The 22,043-nt window shown below is 51.0% G+C and overlaps 1 protein-coding gene across 1 annotated transcript; it reads right to left on the bottom strand.

Annotated features, from left to right (window-relative positions):
• Window positions 1-1,465: 1,465 nt before the first annotated feature.
• On the bottom strand, window positions 1,466-8,484 carry CIMIP5 (ciliary microtubule inner protein 5). The gene is made up of 3 exons (XM_020883215.2): window positions 8,029-8,484; window positions 6,145-6,184; window positions 1,466-3,446 (listed from the first exon to the last, which is right to left on the bottom strand). The coding sequence occupies exons 1-3, from the start codon at window positions 8,268-8,270 to the stop codon at window positions 3,255-3,257; spliced, it is 474 nt and encodes a 157-aa protein (XP_020738874.2). The 5' UTR covers window positions 8,271-8,484; the 3' UTR covers window positions 1,466-3,254.
• Between the last annotated feature and the right edge of the window lie 13,559 nt (window positions 8,485-22,043).

Below are 22,043 nucleotides of genomic sequence, written 5' to 3' on the forward strand. Positions count from 1 at the left end.
GCTTGCTTATAGCAAAAATGCAGATCGAGTCTTTAAGGAACCACCAGCAGCTGTCTTTGACCAGCCCAGTCCCGGTTGGGTACACTTGGCTGTCCTGTGATGCTACCGTGATGTGACCTTGACCCTGACTGTTCTGACCTCTGACTTTTGTCCAGGCGCTTGACCTCACATTGGACAAGGAACCCATTTCCATCTCAGATTCTGGAAAAGATGGCTGCAGCCTCCAAGTCCAAGTGCAGAGGGCTGTGTCCTGTTGTGGGTGACCTTGTCTCGTTCCAGAATCAGGCTGGTTTGTTCCATTACACTCTGCAGGGGTCAAGGGTTGGCAATGAAGTGGGTGTCCTGAGTAACCCCTGATAACACTGAGGACCTATTCTTGGTGGTGATGGAGGATCCTGCAGGTTGGGAAATAGTACCCCTTTTCCAAGGACCCAAAGACTGTCCTTGAGCAGAAGAGGTCTAAATTTTACTAAATACTGGGGATTCACGTTTTGGAGGATTAAGGAGGTCCAGTACTGTACAGTGACTGAGTGTAGTCTCAGGCCTATGGTCAGTCTCTGGAAGTAGGCAGCTGTGTGCTGTTGGGCAAGTGACTTAACCTCTTTGTGCCTCAGTTTTCTCCACCTTAGGGCATAATGATACTGAAGTTTGCTGAAAGGAGTAAAGGATTCCAAACACGTAAATAACAGTGACATTTAAGGTTAGCTGTGAAACTGGCAAAAGCCCAAGAAAATGTCAGAAAAAGTGACCATTCTCTCCCCTGGTCCATTTTCCTCTCTCTTCAGGAGGTGGTGGCTGGGCTCCTGCAAAAGATAGAGCGGAAAGCCCAGAGAATTGAGCTTTGTCTCCAGAGTTTTGGGATTTTAGCCTCTTGTGAATATAAGAGGCTAACTTACAACCTCCCTGCCTGCTAACTTTTTGAGGTTATTATGAGAAGCAAAGTCTGCCCTGGTGGCTCCTGTGGTGCAGGAGACGTGGGTTCAGTCCCTGGGTTGGGGAGATCCTCTGGAGGAGGGCATGGCAACCCACGCCAGTATTCTTGCCTGGAGAATCCCATGGACAGAGGAGCCTTGCAGACTACAGTCCATGGGGTTGTACAGAGTCAGATATGACTGAAGCGACTTAGCTCACACACAAGAGGAAGAAACGAGGGAATAAAATTTAAATGCTTCCCACTGGAAATGTGGATAATGGTTGTTTCTGTTTGTTTACCTCTGCTCCACACACACAAACACGCACACACGTCCCTCACAGGCTCCTCCCACCTGTACACCCCCTCTCGGTCCTCCAAGGTCTCTCCCCTGCTCAGCCGTGGAGACCAGACCACAGGCTGTTTTGCTCCTGGTCCCCGGGCCTCTGTCTGAAGGCCACGCCTGCACCGCGAGGGAAAATTCAGCCCAGCTACATGACCAAGAGGAAGAGCAGGACTAACCCACCAGTTTCTTTGCTTAAAATATACCTTTATTATTTTATATTTTTGAGGTTGTTATGAGAAGCAATGGCCACACCGTGTGGCATGTGGGATCTTAGTTCCCCAACCAGATATCAAACTCATGTTCCATGCGATGGAAGCTTAGCATCTTAACCACTGGGCCACCAGGGAAGTCCCTAAGCCATTGTTTTTTAGCCAGAAAGAGGAAAGAAGCCCTATCTGCAATTTTTTACCTGGACATGAGTGGCCCAGACCGTCCTTCGTAAAGTGGACACGGGCCGCTGACACCACACTCAGGAGGCAAAGGAGACCAGCTCTCGGAGCGCCCCTTCCTTCCAGACCCTGGGCCAGCCCTGCCCGCGTGAGCATCGCCTGGGCCCCAGGCATCCTGCTCCCTTTTCCGGCCCAACCCAGGCCAGGTGCCTCCCTGTCTGCCCCGCGGCACAGAGGATGGATCCTGGTCATGGGCTCCCTGGGGTGGCCTGCACTGTTTCAACTGGCATCCGCTGTAGGCAGGCTCCCCTCACTCCAGCTTCACCCTGACCGCCCTGCCCATGACACGGGTAACGAAAGAGATGGAGACACTGACTGGAGAGCCGACTGTCTCTGCGGCTTCTGTATGAGGACCCACGTCTTCCCCGGGTGACGGTACTAGGACAGGGCTTGCCCTCCCTGGAGAGGGGCATCCGCGCCAAATGCACCCTCCCGCTGTTCAGTGGGAGGCAGTGCTGCAGGCACTGCTATAAACAACCACACAGGGTAACTCATTTAATCCTCCTAACAGCCTGACTAAATCGACCATTTTATCCCTATATGTGGTAGCAGAAAACTGGGTCCCCAAAGACGCCCATGTCCTACACCCTGGGACCCTGCATGCAAAAGGGATTTTGCAGGTGTGATTAAATTAAGGACTGTGAGCTGGAGAGATTATCCCAGACGTTCAGGGTGAGTCAGTGTAGTCACAGGGTCCTTCAAAGATAGGGGAGGGAGGTAGAGAGAGAGAGAGACATTTGAAGATACCATTGCTGCCCTTTTCCAGAAGAAGACTCTTAAGAGTCCCTCGGACTGCAAGGAGATAAAACCAGTCAATCGGAGATAAAACCAGTCAATCCTAAAAGAAATCAACCCTGGATATTCACTGCTGAAGCTGAAGCTCCAAAACTTTGGCCACGTTGGTGCGAAGAGCTAACTCATTGGAGAAGACCCTGATGCTGGGAAAGATTGAGGGCAGGAAGAGAAGGGGGTAATAGAGGATGAATGAGATGGTTGGATGGCATCACTGATTCAAAGGACATGACTTTGAGCAAACTCCGGGAGGTGGTGAAGGACAGGGAAGCCTGGTGTGCCGCAATCCGTGGGGTCATAAACAGTTGGACGCGATGAGCAACTGAAAAACAACGACATTGCCGCCCTTGAAGGTGAAGCAGCCAAGGGCCAAGGAGTTTGAACAGCTTCTGGAAGCTGGAAGAGGTGAGGCATCAGATTCCTCCAGCCTCCAGAAAGGAATGCGGCCCTACCAATGCCTTCAGTTTAGTTAGTCCAGTGAGAGCTGCTTTGGATTTCTATCTTCAGGATTGCAAGATAACATGCATGTGTGGTTTGGAGACGCTCAGTTTGTGGTCACCTGTTACAGCAGCGATGGAAACACCACATCACAGATGAAATGGCCCGGAGGCTCCAGTGACCTGCCCAAGACTGCAGATGCCTAGAGCCAGGAGCAGGATCCGGACTCAACGGTCAGCGCTCCTGACCCCCAGCTTGTGTGGGATGCTGTCTGAGGCTCTGGTGATGGCTCCCCAGCAGCGTCCGCCCGGCCCTCCTCCTAGATGGGCTGCAGCTCCTCTTCCAGCTTCTTCTTCCGGGCTCCTTCCACGAAGAAGAAGTCAAGGCCGATGAGGGTTTTCCCCAGAGGCGTGTCCACCCGGCTGCCCACGGCCCGGTTCGTTGAATTGGGGACCGTGTCAGAGAAGCGAGGCACATAGTCTGGCAGCTTCACGGGCTCCTTCTTGTTACCCTGAGGACAGGGGGACAGTGAGGGTCATCTGCTGGGGGAAAGACAACTGGAGAGGCCTGAGCGGGGAGAAAGGGGCGGGGGCAGGTGGGCTCTGCAGGAAGCATCCTCTGGGGGCCTGACCTCAGGCTCCGCTCTGGGTCCAAACTCAACTCTCCAGCCCAGACAGTCACCCTCTTCATCCTTCTCACCCCTGGGCTGCCTACCCAGCGGCTTCCCTTCCCAGACCCCTTCACTGGGTTGCTTGACCGGCAATGGCCGAGGGAGGGACCACATTTAACTCTTTCTCTATCATCCTGGCTGAAGACGCTGCCCCATTCATGGTGGGAGCACCATGGGGTTGGTTTTATTTGTTTGGTCAACTTTTACTTTAAGTGTAACACACACATTACATTTACATTTGAAGTCACTCAGTCGTGTCCGACTCTTTGCAACCCCATGGACTATATAGTCCATGGACTTCTCCAGGCCAGAATACTGGAGTGGGTAAGCCTTTCCCTTCTCCAAGGGATCTTCCCAACCCAGGGATTGAACCCAGGTCTCCTGCATTGCAGGTGGATTCTTTACCGTCTGAGCCACAAGGGAAGCCCGAGAATACCTGAGTGGGTAGCCTATCCCTTCTCTAGCAGATCTTCCCGACCAAGGAATCGAACCAGGGTCTCCTGCATTGCCAGTGGATTCTTTACCAACTGAGCTATCAGGGAAGCCAAAAATCTGACACTTGTAGTCTGTTTCTTCCTGCCGCTTAAGAGAGAGGTAAAAAATGTCTGATGCTTGCAGCCTGTCTCCTCCATTTGGAGACCCCTAGCCCTCCTGCCTGTTATCTTCTCATCCCCGCCTTTTCTTTTAGGAGAATTATGTTGTCTCATCAATTTAGGGATGACGCCCCTTATCAGCTTGGAAGAGTTACGGAGTGAAAACGACGCCCCTTTCCCTGGGCAACACACACACACAAGTCCCCAAATCCCAGCTCAACCCAGCCCCCCAACTCCCCCCACCACCCGCCCCCTGACCGGGAAACAGAACCCCATCCGCCTCAGACGCCCACGTTTAAGCCCTCAGTCACTGTCTCCACCTCCAAGGGGACCTGGTCTTGACCTCTTAACACCAGCAGCTGGCTTGCCTGGTTCTGAACTTTACCGTAAAAGGATCCTGTCTCTGCTCTCTGGCCCCTCTCTCTCACTACGTGATGTGAGATTCCCCCGTGTTCCCGTGCGTGGCTGCGGCTGCTTCGTTCTTCATGTTATACGGTCTTCCGTGGTGTGGTTGTGTGAATACTCCACGGGTCACTTATCTATTCTGCCACATTTGGGCATTTGGGCTCGTTTTCAGTTTGGGGGTCCTTAGGAGGGGTGCTGCCTGAACACACTGCCTGGTGCCGTCCGTAAACTGATGGATGCGTTGAGTAAATGTCTGGATTATGACTAATCTGATAAGCCTTCCCTGTCCTTGTTTAAGGTTAACTTTGTGTTGCTTTGTGTCAAATCAAGTGACAGGACCAGTTTTTAAGAAACAGGATCCCGGCTCTCACCTGGGAAAGTCTGTGTGGAGGTGGCCCCACGGTGTGGGCTTTCTGGGCAGGGCACTGGTCCTAGGGGTCAGGTTGCTGATACACGGCCCTGGGCAGGGAGAGACTCTGCAGCCTGAGAGCCCAGATCAGGGGCTCAGGGTGGGAATTCAGAGCCTGTGAGCTGAATCTTCTATCTCAGGACAGACAGCAGTCCCACAAGGCTAGTCTTACAGATGTCAAACCATCTTTAAAACCCACAGGGGCCGTGCCAGTGTGGCTACCGCCTTGGTTGGCTGGTTACACTGGTCAGTTTCCAGTTTGGTTCTCTGACCATGCTTTTAACAGCCAGATCATTCTTCATTTGCTCATTGCTCTAACATGAACTGAGCGCGAAATAGTTATTGGCTGCTGGCAGGCAAAGAATAGCTGGTGGTGTGTGTTCAGCAATGAAGCCATCTTTGCCTTTCTCTGAGGGAGCCCATGTCCAGGCAAGCTCGCTCATTGCATGATGGACCCAAGTAATGGGTGAGATGTGCTGGGGAGTGAAGAATATGGTGATCTGGCCATGCTTGCCACGAAGGGGCCTCTTGGGTGGGGCCTTGAAGGATGAATAGGAGGCCACTAGGCTAATGAAGTGGGAAGGGCATAAAAGAGAGTGTGTCAGTCCTGTCTGTGTGGAGGCAGGGCTGGGCCATGGGAAGTGTTGCAAACCGTCCTGGAAAATGCAAATTTATGGATTTTAAACCAGGAGAGAGAGAGAGAGAGTTTTGCAGTTTAGAAAAGTCACGCTGGTAGCCACATGAAGGATGGATTGGAGCTGGTGATATTAGATGCAGGGAATTTGTTTACAAGTGTGTTCACTCAGACTCATCCTCTATGTGGGGCCAACCTCACCTCACTCTATCTTGCTGACACTGTCGGACCGGGAAAAACATGTCAGCAGCTGGCAGCTACCAATTCCAGTGAGTTCATCTCACTGCAGTCAAGGAACACTGGGGAAAATTCATTTCTAAATGCTCTACAGAAGTATTTTCTTTCCCATCAAATCCAGAGTTTCTGGAAACACGGTTGCATTTTATTCATCTCTGCACATTCCAGCATCCAGCACCCAGCAGGTCCTCAATAAACATGAGATGGATGAATAAACACTCCAAGTGCAAGCGTGTCAGAGGGGAACATGATTTGTCTTACCATGGGGTCATAGTCTTTCAGGAAACTCCAGTTCTGAGCCCTGGAAAGGAAAACATGATGACAGTGTGATCCTACCTGTGACGTTTTTACCGTCATTTTAACAGGGTCACTCAGATGGTAAAGAATCTGCCTGCAACGCAGGAGGCCTGGGTTCGATCCCTGGGTCAGGAAGATCCCCTGGAGGAGGAAATGGCAACCCACTCCAGTATTCTTGCCTGGAGACTCCCATGGACGGAAGAGCCTGATGGGCTACAGTCCATGGGGTTGCAGAGTCGGACTCGACAACATGACTAACACTTTCACTCCATTTCAAGGGAATAAGTTGCTGCCACAAATGCATGTATTACATCATGGAGGAACTACAATCATTAAGTGGAACAAACTCCAAGGATCAACATTTCAATAGAGAGGAAAGTCTGATTGCAGAGGGTGTGTGCAGAGGTAGATCAGGAAACCGGAAGCCGTCTCACCCCGTGCCTCTGCCTGGGCAGGGTCGAGTGTGGAGGGGGTCGGTCTGCCAGTCTTTTGTGAAGAAAAGCCAGCTTTCATTTCTGCAAAGCTTGGTAACCTTCCAGGGCATGTGTCAGAGGAAGGTGGGTGGTGATGGGGAAGTGGTACTGAGAAAAATTGCATTATCTGTGCTGGCAGTTTCATTTTCATTCTATTTTTAAAAAGTCAAATAATTTTCCAAGACTTAGAAGAAAAAAAGAGGTTTCTCTGCCCCAATCCGCACAGACCACAAACACATGACCTAGAGTCGCGGCACCAGGGGGACCCTGTCTTTGTAATGTCCCCTGTACCCCAACACACACACACACACACACACACACACACACACACACACTCCATCTCTCCGACTCCAATGCATCCGTCAGCAATTCTAATTCTACCACCAAAACCTCCCTTGAATTCTTCCACCGGTCCCCAGCTCAGACACCTTGCTGTTGCCGGTTTCTTAAATGTCACTTTGCCCTGTCCCCCGCCCCCCCCCACCCATTTCGAGGTGTTCCAGGCACAGCAGGCAGACTGGTCATTTAAACTGTAAACTCGGTCCAGTCAGCCTCTTGCTTAAGACCCTCCAGGGTGTCCCATGACATGCGAATAAAAGTTATTGGGACTTGGGTAACTGCCCGGCTGCCTCTTCCTACTCCCCACCCTGAGGCTCTTGTCCCCTTCCTGACCACCCCAGCCACACACATGGTCTTTATGTTGTTGCTTTTTTAAATACACCAAACTCTTCCACGGCCCTGCTCATACTGGGGTCTTAGCCGGAAACCCACTTCCCCCTCCTTGAGCCCCTAGAAAAGCAAGACGCCACTCTGCTCCATCGGTCCCCTCCTGACACCAGCTGCACGTTGCTCTTGCCTGTGACTCTGTTGCTTTTATGGCTGCCTTGTCCTGAGAGTGAGGACTCCATGGAGACGGGCCTGGGCCTGTCTTGTCCCCATTGGCGGCCTGGCACGGCGGTGGCTCTTCTAGGGACTTCTGGACTGAATGATGCCTGAAGGGATGCCCTTTGCTGGGTCAGAGGGCTGGTGCCTCTTCCGAGGCTGCTGCTGTGGCTTCCTGACCTCCCCCCGCTCCCACCCTCGCAGTTCATCATTTTGAGCTCCAGCTGGAAGGATTATTGCAAAGGGAAGCCGGCTTCCAGGATGCACATGGTGGGGATGCACATCCCACCTACCTGGCCCTACTCTGGGGGCCCATGCTAAGCTCCCTCACCCCCCCTGGTCCAGGCTCCCACTCCTTGGCTCAAGCGCTTTTCTATCAATACCCCTCACCTGGCTTACTCCCTCTCACCCCAGGTCTCCCTTTGTCCAGAAGGTTCCTAGACCCTGAGCTAGGCTGGGAGGCCCTGGGGAGGGGACAGGGCAGGACACTCACCAGCGCTGCTGGCTCCTCCTCTCGGCCTCCAGCAGCTCCCTCCACAGCTGGTCCCGTTGCACACCATCAGCCCCCAGGGCTGACTGCTTGGCCTTCGGGGCCTGGGGGCCACCCGCGGGACCCCTGCCCACCACAGGGCCCCCTGGGGCAGTGGACGGGACTGAGGCTGGAGGCCTGGTTGAAGGCAGTGGGTACCCAGCTGATATAGTTCTCTGGAGTCCAGGGGTGGGGCGGCTTCCCATGGGTGCAAGTGTGTAAGAGTGCGTGTGCGTGTGTGTGTGTGTGTGTGTGTGTGTGTGTGTTTAGAGAGAGAGAGAGACTCCTGCCTGAGCTCAGAGGGCTTTCCTGCATTTATACCAGGAGAGCTGTGCAGGGGTTCTCCTCAATGGCCCCCCGGATCCTGAGCTCAGAGGGGCTGATGGGGACCAGACCCTCCAGGCTGCAGAGAGCACTGGAGCCCAGTCGTGTCTGAGCTTCTGTCTGTGTTGACTGTTGCCCTGGGGACGGGCAGCTCCCTAGTGTGCTAAGGAGGGGGAGGGCCCTGTGTGTGTGTGTGTGTGTGTGTGTGTGTGTGTGTGTAAGAGATATCTGAGCCCCAGGCTTGGGTGGAGAGAGTTCCGGGTCTGTGCCAAGCCCGCTCAGCTGCCCTCAGCCCTGCCCTCCTGCCCCCCTGCCCCCCTGGCTGGAGACCTCAGTAGAGCCTGGGGGAGAGAGGGGCAGTAAGAAGAGACGTGGGTGGGATCTGCCCCAGGTGGGTGCCGTGAGGCTCCCAGGAGAGATGGACAGGCGGTGCTTTGTGAACAGGAGTGTGGCACTTTGTTTCTCTCTCCGATCATGGAAGAGCTTACGAGTACACGCCAGGTGAGGGACCATCAGTGATGCTGCAGTTAACACCTGCTCTTCTGCAGAGACCTGGAGGATTTGCAAAGTCCCTCGATCTTGCTTGACTCCCCCAGTCATGCAAGGCAGGCATCTCCAAGCCCACTCTACAGGTGAGGAAATGGAGGCCCTCCCAGCATGATAAGTGCCTGCCCAGGGCCACTCAGGTGCCGGTTGTAGCCGGGCCTTGAGTTCAGATCCTCAGAAGGAAACAGTGAGAGCCCCCGGGGTGGGGATTCCTGTTCTGAACCTTTGGTCCTCTTTCTGCTCTGACCCACGCAGCCTGGTTTCCTTGTGGCCCTAGGAGGCCCCAGCTCTGCTCCGCTGACGTCCTCAGACATCTTCCCCTTGGTTTGTGCTCCCGGCCCCTTGCACTTCCGGGGCTCTTGACTCCTTCTTACCCCCCGTGTGTGTTGGCAAAGTCATGGTTCTGTGGCATGAACACCTGCTGGGCATGGTGCTCCTGCCTCTGCAAGGCTGGGAAGCAGACACATGGGCGGATGGCTACACACATACACACACGAACACACAAGTGCGCACACTCAAAGTCCTGCTATGTGGAGGGTGCACAGGGCACCCCAGGGTGTTGGCACAGGTGCAGCCAACACACCAGCTGTTTGCCACCCTGGGTGCATCTTTTGGATTCTATTTTCATGAAGGGAGCCCCAAGGACTTGGGTCTTATGGGTGCAAAGCATTTCCAGGTGGAAAAATTGGGGCAAATGCAAAAGCTTGCCAGGTGGCTCGGTGGGTAAAGAAGCTGCGTGCCAATGCAGGAGATGCAAGAGACTTGGGTTCTATCCTTGCCTGGGGAAGACCCCTGGAGGAGGAAATGGCAACCAATATTCTTGCCTGGAGAATCCCATGAATGGAGGAGCCCAGTGGGCTACGGTCCCTGGGGTTGCAAAGAGTCGGACATGACTGAGCTACTGACTGACTGAGTGCAAAAGCTTGGATGCAGGAGAGAACAGCGGTATTTGAGCTCAGTCACTGGGGTTACAGGGAGGGGTCCGAGCCATGGGCTGTTTGGAGCTGTGTGGGGAGCTTGTGCACAAGGGAGCATTCCTGCCCTTGAGCTACGGGCAGAGAAGACCAGGGAAGGACATGCGGGTGAGGGGACGTGGCCGTGGTCCAGGTGAGAGGAGGTGGTGAAGCCCCCACTGGCCTTGGCCGAGGACTGGATGGAGGAGATGGGGTGAGAGCCGCCAGACTGCCGAGAGCTGCCGCACTTGTCTGAGGAAGGGGCTGAGTGAGTGTGACCTGCTGGGACGTCTGTCTAAAAGCAGGGGCTGCGCAGTTGGGCCTCTGTCTCTCCTCTTCCCTCTGTTCTTCCTCCAGAGCCAGGATGAGAACGGCTGGCCATTAGTAACTGGGAAGCCTCAGGGCTCAGAAGCAGGCTTCCCTGGTTGTCACTCTCTCTTAGGTGTTTGTGGCCACAAACAGAGCCAGGACAGGTACATGCAGTGCCCCAGAAGTGGTGGCTCTGACCTCCTTCAGCCTCTGGAAGGGGTCTCATCTGTGTGTTCACAGAGCCCAGTGCCTGCTGCTGCACCACTCATGAGGCCAACTGCAGACAGCACAGAGTAGCGGGAACAGCCTGGAACAGCCACGCAGTCTGCTCAGATACCCTGGCCCAGGTTTCCCAGTCACTTGCTCCAGACATGAGGAACAGGACCAAAAAGGCCAGCCAGGGCCATACTGGATGGCCGAGCATCTGGTGTATGTAGAGGCTGAATGTTTCCATAGGGACTGGTTTTTAAAAATTAAAATGTATTTAGAAACTTTTATATATCAGTCCTAAAGGAAATCAATCCTGAATATTCATTGGAAGGACTGATGCTGAAACTGAAACTCCAATACTTTGGCCACCTGATACGAAGAGCTGACTCATTTTAAAAGACCCTGATGCTGGGAAAGGTGAAGGTGGGAGAAGGGGACGACAGAGGATGAGCTGGTTGGATGGCATCACCGACTCAATGGACATGAGTTTGAGTAAACTCCAGGAGTTGGTGATGGACAGGGAAGCCTGGCGTGTTGCAGTCCATGGGGTCACAAAGAGTCAGACACGACTGAGTGATTGAACTAACTGACTGACTGAGAAACTATTTCAGACTGATAGATGGTAGAGAGATGAGTATATATGTGACAAGCATACACAATAGGATGTTGCTTATAAAATCTAGGGGATGGTTAAATGGGTATTCACTGTATCATTCTTTTGACTTTTCTATGTATTTGGACATTTCCAATATAAAATACTGGTGGGAAAAGAAGACTGCACCTGCCAGTCTAGCTTGAACACATTTCTTTTCACAATCACTGATCTGAAAAAAGTGTCCAGATTCACTCTGGGTAGGTCTCACTAACCCCACCTCCATCCCTCCAGCCCCAGAGAATCAGAGGGTTGCCCCTTGCATACCTCACATCCTGTAATATAACTTTCTGTACAACTTTCTAAGAAAGGGGAAAAATCCGCGGATTTGAGAGGTTGCTGGAGTTGTGTTTCTCTTCCCGAAATCCAGAGTCCCAGACACCAGCAAAAGTCCAGCCTTATGAGCAGGCCTTTTGAGGACAGTGGTCTCAGGGCTGTTGTGTTAACTCTTCTGTGCTGGTGCCACGTGGCTGACTAACAGCTGACTATCCTGCTTTCCCCAGGAGCATCCTTGATGTGCAATGCGTGTGTGTGTGTGTGAGTGTGTGCACACACTCAGTTGTGTCCAGCTCTTTGAGACCCCATGGACTGTAGCCTGCCAGGCTCCTCTGTCCATTCTTGCCTGGATTAAGAATACTAGGGTGGGTTGCCATTTCCTCCTCCAGGGAATCTTCCCGACCCAGGTTTTGAACGTGCGTCTCTTGCATCTCCTGCATTGGCAGGCAGTTTCTTTATCAGCTGAGCTGCTGTGGAAGCCCAGAGGTCTTGATGATTTCCAGGAATTAGGTACACTACATTTTCAACACCAATCTCGGCTCTGAGAGATTATTTAAATATTCTCTGATAATTACATTAAAAATTGCATTTGTATAGCACTTCAGGATTGAGAGTGAGCTCACCTGCATTTCTGCCTGAAGCATCATGATGGCCTCGTGAGGGGGGGGGGCTGGACATTTCTGGATTTGAGTGCAGAGCCTGGGGGCTCAGGAGAGTGACTGCCCTCACCGCTCACCCTCACCGCTCACACGGGCAGGAAATGCAGTGTCAGGAGCGCAGCCTCTCCTGACTGCCATGGTCTCTTCTTAAATTGTTATTTGCAGAGAAAAAGCAACCCTCATAAACGGTTTTACTTTGTGCAAAATATAAACTCACTGGCTGATATTCTGGAGACTCAGGCTTCCCTGGTGGCTCAGCTGGTAAAGAATCTGCCTGCAATGCAGGAGACCCTGGTTCGATTCCTGGGTTGGGAAGACACCCTGGAGAAGGGATAGGCTACCCACTCCAGCATTCTTAGGCTTCCCTTGTGGCTCAGCTGGTAAAGAATCCGCCTGCAACTGGGTTCGATCCCTGGATCGGGAAGACCCCTGGAGAAGGGATAGGTTACCCACTCCAGTATTCTTGGGCTTCCCTGGCAGCACAGTGGGTAAAGAATCCACCTACAGTGAGGAGACATGGGTTCAATCCCTGAGTTGGGAAGATCTGCTGGAGGAGGGCATGGCTACCCACTCCAGGATTCCGGCCTGGAGAATTCCATGGACTGTGTGTGTGTGTGTGTGTGTGTGTGTTAGTCATGTTTGACTCTTTGTGACTCCATGGATTGTAGCCCGCCAGGCTCCTCTGTCCATGGGGTTCTCCAGGCAGAATACTGGGGTGGGTAACCTATCCCTTCTCCAGGGATCTTCCTGACTCAGGGATCAAACCTGGGTCTCCTCCATTGCAGGCGGATTCTTTACTGTCTGAGCCACCAGGAAAGCCCCTGCTTCTTGTGAATCTGAGCCAAATGCTAAGTAGAACATGCAGCTTTTCCAGAAAATGCAATATTTTTAAGGCTCTGCCTACGGAGAAGCCTTCCAATAACACACCAGGGGTGATGCTGGATCACATAACTCATCCCCTGCTGGTTCTCAAGCTCAACCTGAAAAAGGAAACAATTTCCTATGCTGGATAAAAACCAAAGTTCCCACAGCTGACCTCCTGCCTGTTCAGTTACAGCGGACTCCCCCGGGGCAGGACACTTACCTGTACTTGCAGTTGTAGATGTCCACCTGGCCAGACAGGACTGAGCGACTTTCACTCACTGGATTCCTGGGAATTAGGAGTACTGGAAAAAAATACGCTGGGCCATTTATTTTATTATTTTCTTTATTCTGTAACTTCTCACTAATGGCAGGTGAGTGGAGAAAAGGGGAAGTTGAACTGGGGATGGTTGCAATACTGAACTTGGGCAGCAGGGGGCAGCCTGTAGCTTTGCATGCTCTGTGGGGCCCTGAACCACCAGCTACCTCTCCTACCATCATCCCAGGAACCCCTCAAAGAAGCTGGGTGTCTTTAAGATCGCAGGCACTTTGAGAATGAGTGTGACGTCCAGAGAAAGTGTCTGTGAAGGAACCTCGCGCAGCGGGCTTCCAGGAAGACGTGCTGGACACAGAGCCCTCGGTGAAGAGAGTCTCTGGGCAGCGGTGATGCTGTGACAGCGGGTGAGGCCCAGGCCCAGCGATGGGAAAGGCCGGTGTGCAGAGGTGAGAGGGGTGGGGCGGACAGGGGCAGCTATTTTCCAGTGGGCCTGGGGGGTTGTCGGTATTTTAACAACTGCCACTGTACTTGTTTAGTCGCTCAGCCGTCTCCTACTCTTTGGCTTCCCGGTGGACTGTATAGCTCGCCAGGCTTCTCTGTCCATAGAATTCTCCAGGCAAGAATACTGGAGTGGGCAACCATTTCCTTTTACATGGGCTCTTCCCGACCCAGGGATTGAACCCGCGTCTCCTGCATTGCAGGCAGCTTCTTTACCACTGAGCCAGCCTGGTGTTTTCCAGCCCAAATGCCATGGTGTCAGTGGCTCATAGGATTGCTTATTCCACCTCCCCCCCAACCCCCACCCAAGACAAGGGGACAGGCCACGCTCTGACAGTGGATCAGGCCACCTTGCCTTTGACCTTCTGAGCCTCCATCTGAGTCCTCATGATTTACCCCCATTCCCCTCCCCTCCACGCTAGTCGGGCTCCTTAGGAGCCCAGCTGTCAGCCCTCACGCCTGCTCCAGGCTCCAGCTCCAGGTGGTCTCTGACCCAGGGAAGGAGGCCACTAGGATGGGGTGCCTCCTGCATTTTATTAGGCCTGAAATTCAGTCGGTGACTTAAGCTGCAGAAAGGCGGTAAAATATGGTGATTACGAGCAAGCATTTAGGGGTCAAACCCGGAGGTCAGCACAAGCTCCTGCCCTCACCAGCACTCAGAACGCTGAGAGCAGCCATGCTGGTGAAGGCCAGGATTCGCAGATAGCTGTCAGACAAACTTCTCCACGGGGCAGACGCCGTCTCAAACCCCTTTCTGCTACTTACTGTTTTCCTCTCTCAACCCCAGTCTTATCCCTTGGAGAAAGATGGTAATAATAGCAGTCATCCCAGAGGGTTATGGCAACATGAAATGTCTCAAATTATGTATAAAGCTTTTAGCAAATGGCCTGGCATCTGTTAAGAGTGATGCTGGCTAATTTTATCGTGATGATGTAGCAGCTCACCACATAGGGTAACCCCAAGAGCATTCTTGGAGCCCCAGTGCTGGGTTTACGGGGCTTGCTGAAGCTGGGAACCCATGGCCAACTTGGAAAGGAGCCTCATGATTGGCCTTGCGCTGGGCGATTCTAGGGCAAGCGTTAGTCATTTTGTAGCTGCGGGATGGCCTTGCCCGGGTTTCTTTGTTTTTTTGTACTGTTGGCGTCATCCACGTCCTGTTGGAAACCTTGTTTACCTCGATTTGCCTGCCAGCAGGGCTAATTTGCACTTTCTCAGTGATTATACAGATCTTTGCTATCAAAGCCTTGGGTCTTGTTGAAGGCAGCACATACGAGGTCATTCTTCCCCATAGAAACTGGAGCAAAACCTCCCCACAGCCTTATGACTGTGGCTGGGCTCTTCCTGGGCTCCAGGTGGCCCCTCTCCTGAAATCTCCAGCTTCTTGCTCCCTGGGACTTTCTCTGTGGTTGGTTCACACTTGACATTCACGTCTCAGCTCAAATCCCATCCTTTTCATGACTTCCTACTAAAGAACTCCCAACAGTTCTCTGCCAGTCTGTCTCATCTCTGTTTCCTTCTTAGCATTGTTATCTCAAATTATTTTGTCCTTGTCTGTTTCCTTCACTAGAGACAAACCATAGGTGCATCATAAATGCATCTCCAGCTAGAATGATGCCTGGCATATAGTAGGGGCTCAGCAAACTGCTGTAGAAGGAAGGAGGGGAGGAAGGAGAAATATCCCAACATATGATGCTTCCCTGTTTGGTGCATAGGATTCTAAGGAGCTGGAAGAGGAGCTTCACATCTTGGGTTCTGCATCCTTCTCAAGCCCATGGTCACTTTTGCAGCATCCTTGCTGTGCCCTGGTTTCACCTTATCCATTGCAGAGAGCTCTCTCTTATGACATGCCTGGTGCTCTCCCATAAAAAAAAAAAATGCCTTTCTGCGAGAGGATCTGAGCTTCTCCATTCACCCCTAGGACTGCTGAGAACAAGATACAGGATGACCTTCTAGGTAACTGAGGATGTCTGTCAGAACTCCATTGAGTTGACTTTTCTCCAGTCTCTTCAAACATTCCTCCCAAGATGTGGTTTCTAAGTGCTTCAACTTCATCTCTATCAGGGACCCTGAAAAACCTGAAGGGTGTCCTTCAGAGGTACAATAATAAGGAGAATACCTACCATCCAAAGCATTTTGTGAGCATTCAGTGGCATAATGCACGTAAAAGATTTAAATACAAGCTAAGCACTCAGTAAGGTTGATCTTATAAAAGACTGGGATTTATCTTGGAACTCCTATACAACTTGGGTTGAGGGCATGCTGTTCCAGAGAGAATTTGCAGTTATTTCTGCCAAGCACACAGGGAACCATCAACCCTAGGCCACTCAGAGATAATTTCTTGATTTTGGTTTCCAGACCAAATAGTGTCAGTTCAAACTCTATATCCAATGAGGGCAGGTATGTGATTGTGGCTTCTCATGGAGGACTTTCTTTCCCTTCTTAGAGAGTAGGAGTGGGAATTGAAAGGTTTCCTTGACATCTTGCTCTGTTAATTTTTTCGTGTTCCATCTTCTTGTCCCTGAGAGTACAGCCTCCAAGGATCCTACATTTCTAAGGCATCTTATTTCCAAGTCCCTTCCTGGTACAGACCCACAGTTTTGTTCTGGTTTCCGAACAGCATGGACAACAAGCCTCCTTGTTCCCGAGCTTGGCAAATGTCCCCAGGGCGGGGCAGGAGCTTGGGTTCTCAGCTTCCTCTTTGCTTTTGGCTCCTGGTTCTTCTTTGACTTGATCGAAGGCACCACTATGCATTTAAGAGGATATTTATCATATATTACCCAGGATTTGTAGGTGTTTTGTGGCAACAGAATTTTCAGATTATGGAGATTTCCATGTTGCTGGAGACAAAAATATCCAGATAGATGTTATGACTCACTCAAACCCATGGAGCCTGAATGGAGCCAGACCCGCCCCCTCGCTGCCCCCTGCAGACATGCAGGCTGGCCTGCCAGTGCTAGCCTGCTTCCTGCTGGGCCTTCAGAAATACCACATCTGGCTCACAGACCCACCAGCACCTTCATGGGTCTGTAGGCATTTGGGCAACTTGAGCTGGCAAGTGTGGTTGGTGGTTATGGTCACACTGAGGCTACCAGTTGTCATCTGTCATTGTTCATCTCTAGATGTTGCTGCCACTTCATTTTTACAGAGAATTGTGGAAAGAGGTGAACAATTTTTCTTGCTAAAATAAAGATGATTTAGCTCCTTGCCTTCCTCGGGGCTGCCATCCTAACGACCTCATTAAAATGACATGAGGTTGGTTCCTAGTGACTGTTCACCAGCTCCCAGCAATTAGCTCTTTTTTTTTCCCCCCACTAATCATTTAAAAATTACACCATTCTGTGGGAGAAAATATTTGCAAATGATGTGACAGACAAGTGCTTAATCTCCAAAATATACAAACAGCTCATACAACTCAACAAAAACAAACAGCCCGATTGAAAAATGAGCAGAAGACCTTAATAGACTTTTCTCCAAAGAAGACATACAGATGGCTGGTAGAGACAGGAAAAGATGCTCAACATCACTAATTATTAGAGAAATGGAAATCAAAACTGCAATGAGGTACCATCTCACACTGGTCAGAATGCCCACCGTTAAGAAGTCTACAGATAATGAATACCACAGAGTGTGTGGAGAAAAGGGAACCCTCCTACACTGTTGGTGGGAATGTAAGTAGGTGCAGCCACTATAGAGAACAGTGTGGAGGTTCCTCAGAAAACTGAAAACAGAGCTACCATGTGATCCAGTAATCTCATTCTTGGGCATGTACCCAGACAAACCCGTAATTTAAAAAGATATAGGCAACTCTATGCTCATAACAGCACTATTCACAATAGCCAAGACATGGAAACAACATAAATGTCTACTAATCTATGAAAATATGGTACATACATACAATGGAATACTACTTGGCCATAAAAAATGAAATAATGCCATTTGAAGCAACATGGAGGCAACTAGAGATCATCATACTAAGTGAAGTAAGTCATAAAAAGATAAATACTGCATGATATTTCTTATATGTGGAATCTAAAATATGGCACAAATAAACCTGTCTACAGAACAGAAACAGACTCACACACAGAGAGAACAAACTGTAGTTTCCAAGGGGGAGGAGGCGAGGGATAGCGGTGGACTGGGAGTTGGGGATAGTAGATGCCAATTATTATATTTAAAATGGATAAACAACGAGGTCCTACTGTATATCATCAGTCACTTCAGTTGCTCAGTCATGTCTGACTCTGTGACCCCATGGCCTGCAGCACGCCAGGATTCCTTGTCCATCTCCAACTCTTGGAGCTTGCTCAAACTCAAGTCCATCGAGTCAGTGATGCCATCCAACCATTTCATCCTCTGTCTCCCCTTCTCCTCCTGCCTTCAATCTTTTCCAGCATCAGGGTCTTTTCCAATCAGTCAGTTCTTCTCAGGGGTGGCCAAAGTATTGGAGTTTCAGCTTCAGCATCAGTCCTTCCAATGAATATTCAGGACTGATTTCCTTGAGGATGGACTGGTTGGATCTCCTTGCAGTCCAAGGGACTCTCAAGAGTCTTCTCCAACACCACAGTTCAAGAGCATCAGTTCTTCGGGGCTCAGCTTTCTTTATAGTCCAACTCTCACATCCACACATGACTACTGGAAAAACCACAGCTTTGACTAGACGGACGTTTGTTGGCTGTATATCATAGGTAACTATATTCAATCTCCTGGGATAAATCATAGTGGAAAGGATTATAAAACAAGAATGTATACATGTGTAGCTGAATCACTTTGCTGTACAGCAGAAATTAGAACAGCATTGAAAATCAAGTCTACTTTGATAAAAAAATTAAAACTGAAAAAATAAAAATCAATAAAAATTACACCACTCTGGAAGTTTGCTCAAAATTGGTCAGTCTTGCTAGTTTACTTCTAGATTTCACCCTTTTCCTCCATTCTTGAAAACTGGATGACGTTTTCCTATCTTCAGTCAGCCGACCTCTTTCTTCCTCTCTTAATTTCTTCTGTGTTCTTTCATTTGATCTGGAATGAGGCCTTTCACTCTCCCAGCTATAAATTGTCTGGTTCTGGAACTGGAATTTTCTAACATGACCAGAAACTCTTTTTTTCCTTTACCATCTCTCTCTTATCTGGGATGATGACATTGCATCATCTATGATGTGAGAACGCTGGGGATAGAGTGTGTGGATCGGAGTTGAAGTTGTATCAGTAAACCAGGTGATGGACTGAGCTATTAAAAATATAAGCCCCCCATGTGGAGCAGTAGAATTTAGATGAAACCTCAGGACTGGGAGAGGGAAGGGGATGGGCACTGATAGTTATTTAACCCCTTTCTTTCCCAGGCCACATGCCAGACCCTCCGCCAAATCCCATTACCACCAAAAGCCTCAGACTCTGTGGAGTGGCCTGCCTAGGTGGGTGGAAAGCAGCCTCCAGCTGGTTTTGTGACTTGTGGAATTTATTTACATGTTCATCTTACATTCATATATGGATTAATCCATCTTTTAAAAATATTTTTCTTTTTATTTCTCAGTATATACAAAGTAAGTGCCCCCCTGGTTTAATTTTCACAGTTGTAAGCCGAGGTGAAGGCAGTGTCTCGGGGACCTTCTAACCCCAAGTTATAACTCCAGCTACAGCAGCGTGGAGAAACAAAGGCCGGTCAGAAAGGGGGCCTGGGTCAGCGATAGATCTGACGTCCATCCCAGTGGAGACAGGGCAGGCCCTGGTGCTGACCGGCCCGCGGTCCCCTCCGCGTTGGGCTCAGGTTCACTCTTCCTTTTAAACTGGGAAGGCGAGTTTAGGATGGCAGAGCCTAGTGGACCGGGGGCTCTGTTGTTGGTGTGTAAATCGGTGATGCCTCCCTGGTGCCTCCCCTCCCTCTCCTCTGGGCTGTTCCTTAGCCTTCCGAGGAGCCTAGAACATCACTGCAAATGTACAGCAAGATTCTGGCAAAGCAGAGAAATTTTGTAACAAAAATATTTCTTTTAATATTTTAGTTGGGAATGCAGGCAGCTGTTAGAGGCTCTGAAGCTAAATTCCAAAAGTGAGGCAAAGTGACTGACAATCTGGGCACACTTGGACAGGGAGTCTCCCTTTACCATAGCTCAGTTGGTAAAGAATCTGACCCCGGCTCCTGCGTGGGGAAGATCCCCTGGAGAAGGGATAGGCTTCCCACTCCAGTATTCTTGGGCTTCCCTTGTGGCTCAGCTGGTAAAGAATCCGCCTGCAATGCGGGAGACGTGGGTTCGATCCCTGGGTTGGGAAGATCACCTGGAGAAGGGAAAGGGTACCCATTCCACTATTCTGGCCTGGAGAATTCCATGGACTATACAGTCCACGGGGTCGCAAGGAGTCGGACACGACTGAGCGACTTTTTCACTTACACTTTCACTCTACCGTACACAGGCGGGAGTTGGTCCGGGGCTGAGTGGTGGTCCTGAAACAATGCGGTGCTCAGAGAGGGTCTCCATAAAGCAGTGTGGTCCTCCCAGGAAATCTCCCCTGGGCTGTTCTTCCCTGCGAGGGACATGGAGGGCTGCATGAGGACCATCCTCAGAGCTGGGAGGCACGTCTTCTTCTGTGTGACCCCATCATGTACATTACCGTCTAACTCCCCGCCCTCCCATCGCCCACCGAGGCTTCCTGCCACCGCCCACCTGAACATCAAGCACCTCATTCAGCTCCTGACCTCCACCCGCCCCACCCCCCGCAATCCCTCTGCTTCCTCCTACTGCTTCTCCGTCATCCTCCCTTTGGTCTAGACACATGAAACTACTTGTCATTCCTGAGATGTGTCCAGAACGCCAGTGATGTCGTCTTCCGGGAAAGAGTATCCGGAAGGACTCAGGGCTCAGGGCTGACTGTCAGGGCTCACAGTCATTGAGCCTTCCTGGGACCCCCACTCCGATCTGGGTTCCGTCCTCTCGTCCCTGGACAGCCCCCCGGCCCCCGCCTGGGACTTGCATTCTCTGTACTGCAGGCACTTGTTCTCTCTCCCCGCCTGGGTTGAGCAACTTGAGGGCAAGGAGCTGCGATGTTGAGTTCCTGGATGTCCCCCGGCATGTAGCATCAGCCTAGCTTGTAGCAGGGGCCCAGCACATTTCTCTGTGATGAAGGACTGAATAGATAACTGAAAATAGCAAAAAGTCTCCCAGGCCAAGGCTTACACACCAGGAGATCACCAGGGCTGTCAGTGGGAGGACATTCCCAGGCCTGCTCATAAAGGGAATCAGGGGCAGTTTCTGGAACTTTCTGGACACAGGTATCATCCTTGGAGAAGCATATCCTTTTATTATGTGACTGTGAGGTGTCCCTCCTTTGGCTGCTGGGTGTGGTGTGTTGGGGGCTTGGCTCCCCAAGTGTTGTGGAGGGCCCCAGGAAACCAGCCCTGGGACAGAGAGTGGGTTCAGGCAAGTTAGTGAGGGCAGTGCCCCATGATCACCCTCTACCCAGCCGAGAGGGCTGCCCAAGGGGCGGAAGAGAGAAGCTGGGCTACAACGTCCAACCACAGAGGGGAGCGGTGTTTCTCAGCCACTCCCTGAGACCCTCTGCAAGCCTTCCGAGTTCCCCAAGTTGGAGCTAGGGGCCAGGTTTTACACCCCCACGATGACCATTAAGGGAGGCAGGCATGTTATGGATTCGACCGTGTCCCTCCGAAGAGACATGTTGAATTCTTGAGGCTGCCCCAACCTGGGAATATTCGAGAACCTGCTACAGAAAATGTTGTGCACAGGGATCTCAGGTCGGTGGGGCAGTGTAGGTAAGGGACACGAGATTCAAAGTAGCCTGAGTGCTTTTCGTTAATTAATTCTTTTATTCACATGCTTCCTTCATTTTCCAAATATTTATTGAGCACCTGCTATTTGCTTTATTAGGGGCACACTGGGGGCATGCCAAGGCAGTGTTGTGAACCGCTCAGCCAGGCGCTAAGTGGCTCCTGCCTTTCTGTGTTTCTGCAAATAAACCCACTTTCTTGCCCCTCGGGATCCAGACCAGCAGCTTCATTCCCATGTGCCTACTGCAGCCCTCACCACACGCACTGGATGTAATGTGATGGCGTAATTACAGAAATGGATAACACCCCGAGCTTCCCGAACCACCCCAGAACATGTTGTAATGATTTGTCACCCATTTTCCAAGGTAGAATGCACTAACCCTTAATTATAAGCCAAGGCTGGAGATGAGTAAATAAATATGCATGCCAGTCTGAATGCTATAATTAGAACTACCATTTGGCTAAAGAAAAGTAGAGACGCTTTAATTCCAGGCCTCTGCCTGAATGTTGAGCTGCTGCTAGGGAACGGCCCGTGTGTGTTAACACGTTAAGTTCTGAGCAAGAGCTAGCATAGTGAGAAGGCAGCGTTGTGTAAACGGGGCTGGGACGTACTCTGCATGTCACTGGATGTTTCAGTTCT

The sequence above is a fragment of the Odocoileus virginianus genome, chromosome 2 (genome assembly GCF_023699985.2).
Source record: "Odocoileus virginianus isolate 20LAN1187 ecotype Illinois chromosome 2, Ovbor_1.2, whole genome shotgun sequence".
In the NCBI taxonomy this organism is placed as follows: Eukaryota; Metazoa; Chordata; class Mammalia; order Artiodactyla; family Cervidae; genus Odocoileus; species Odocoileus virginianus.

Coding starts and splice junctions, on each gene's coding strand:
- CIMIP5 (XM_020883215.2), bottom strand. CDS start 8,270: ATGGGAAGCCGCCCCACCCCTGGACTCCAGAGAACTATATCAGCTGGG. Junction 6,185..8,028: donor AGGAGGAGCCAGCAGCGCTG/GTGAGTGTCCTG, acceptor TTTCCTTTCCAG/GGCTCAGAACTGGAGTTTCC. Junction 3,447..6,144: donor TGAAAGACTATGACCCCATG/GTAAGACAAATC, acceptor CCCTGTCCTCAG/GGTAACAAGAAGGAGCCCGT.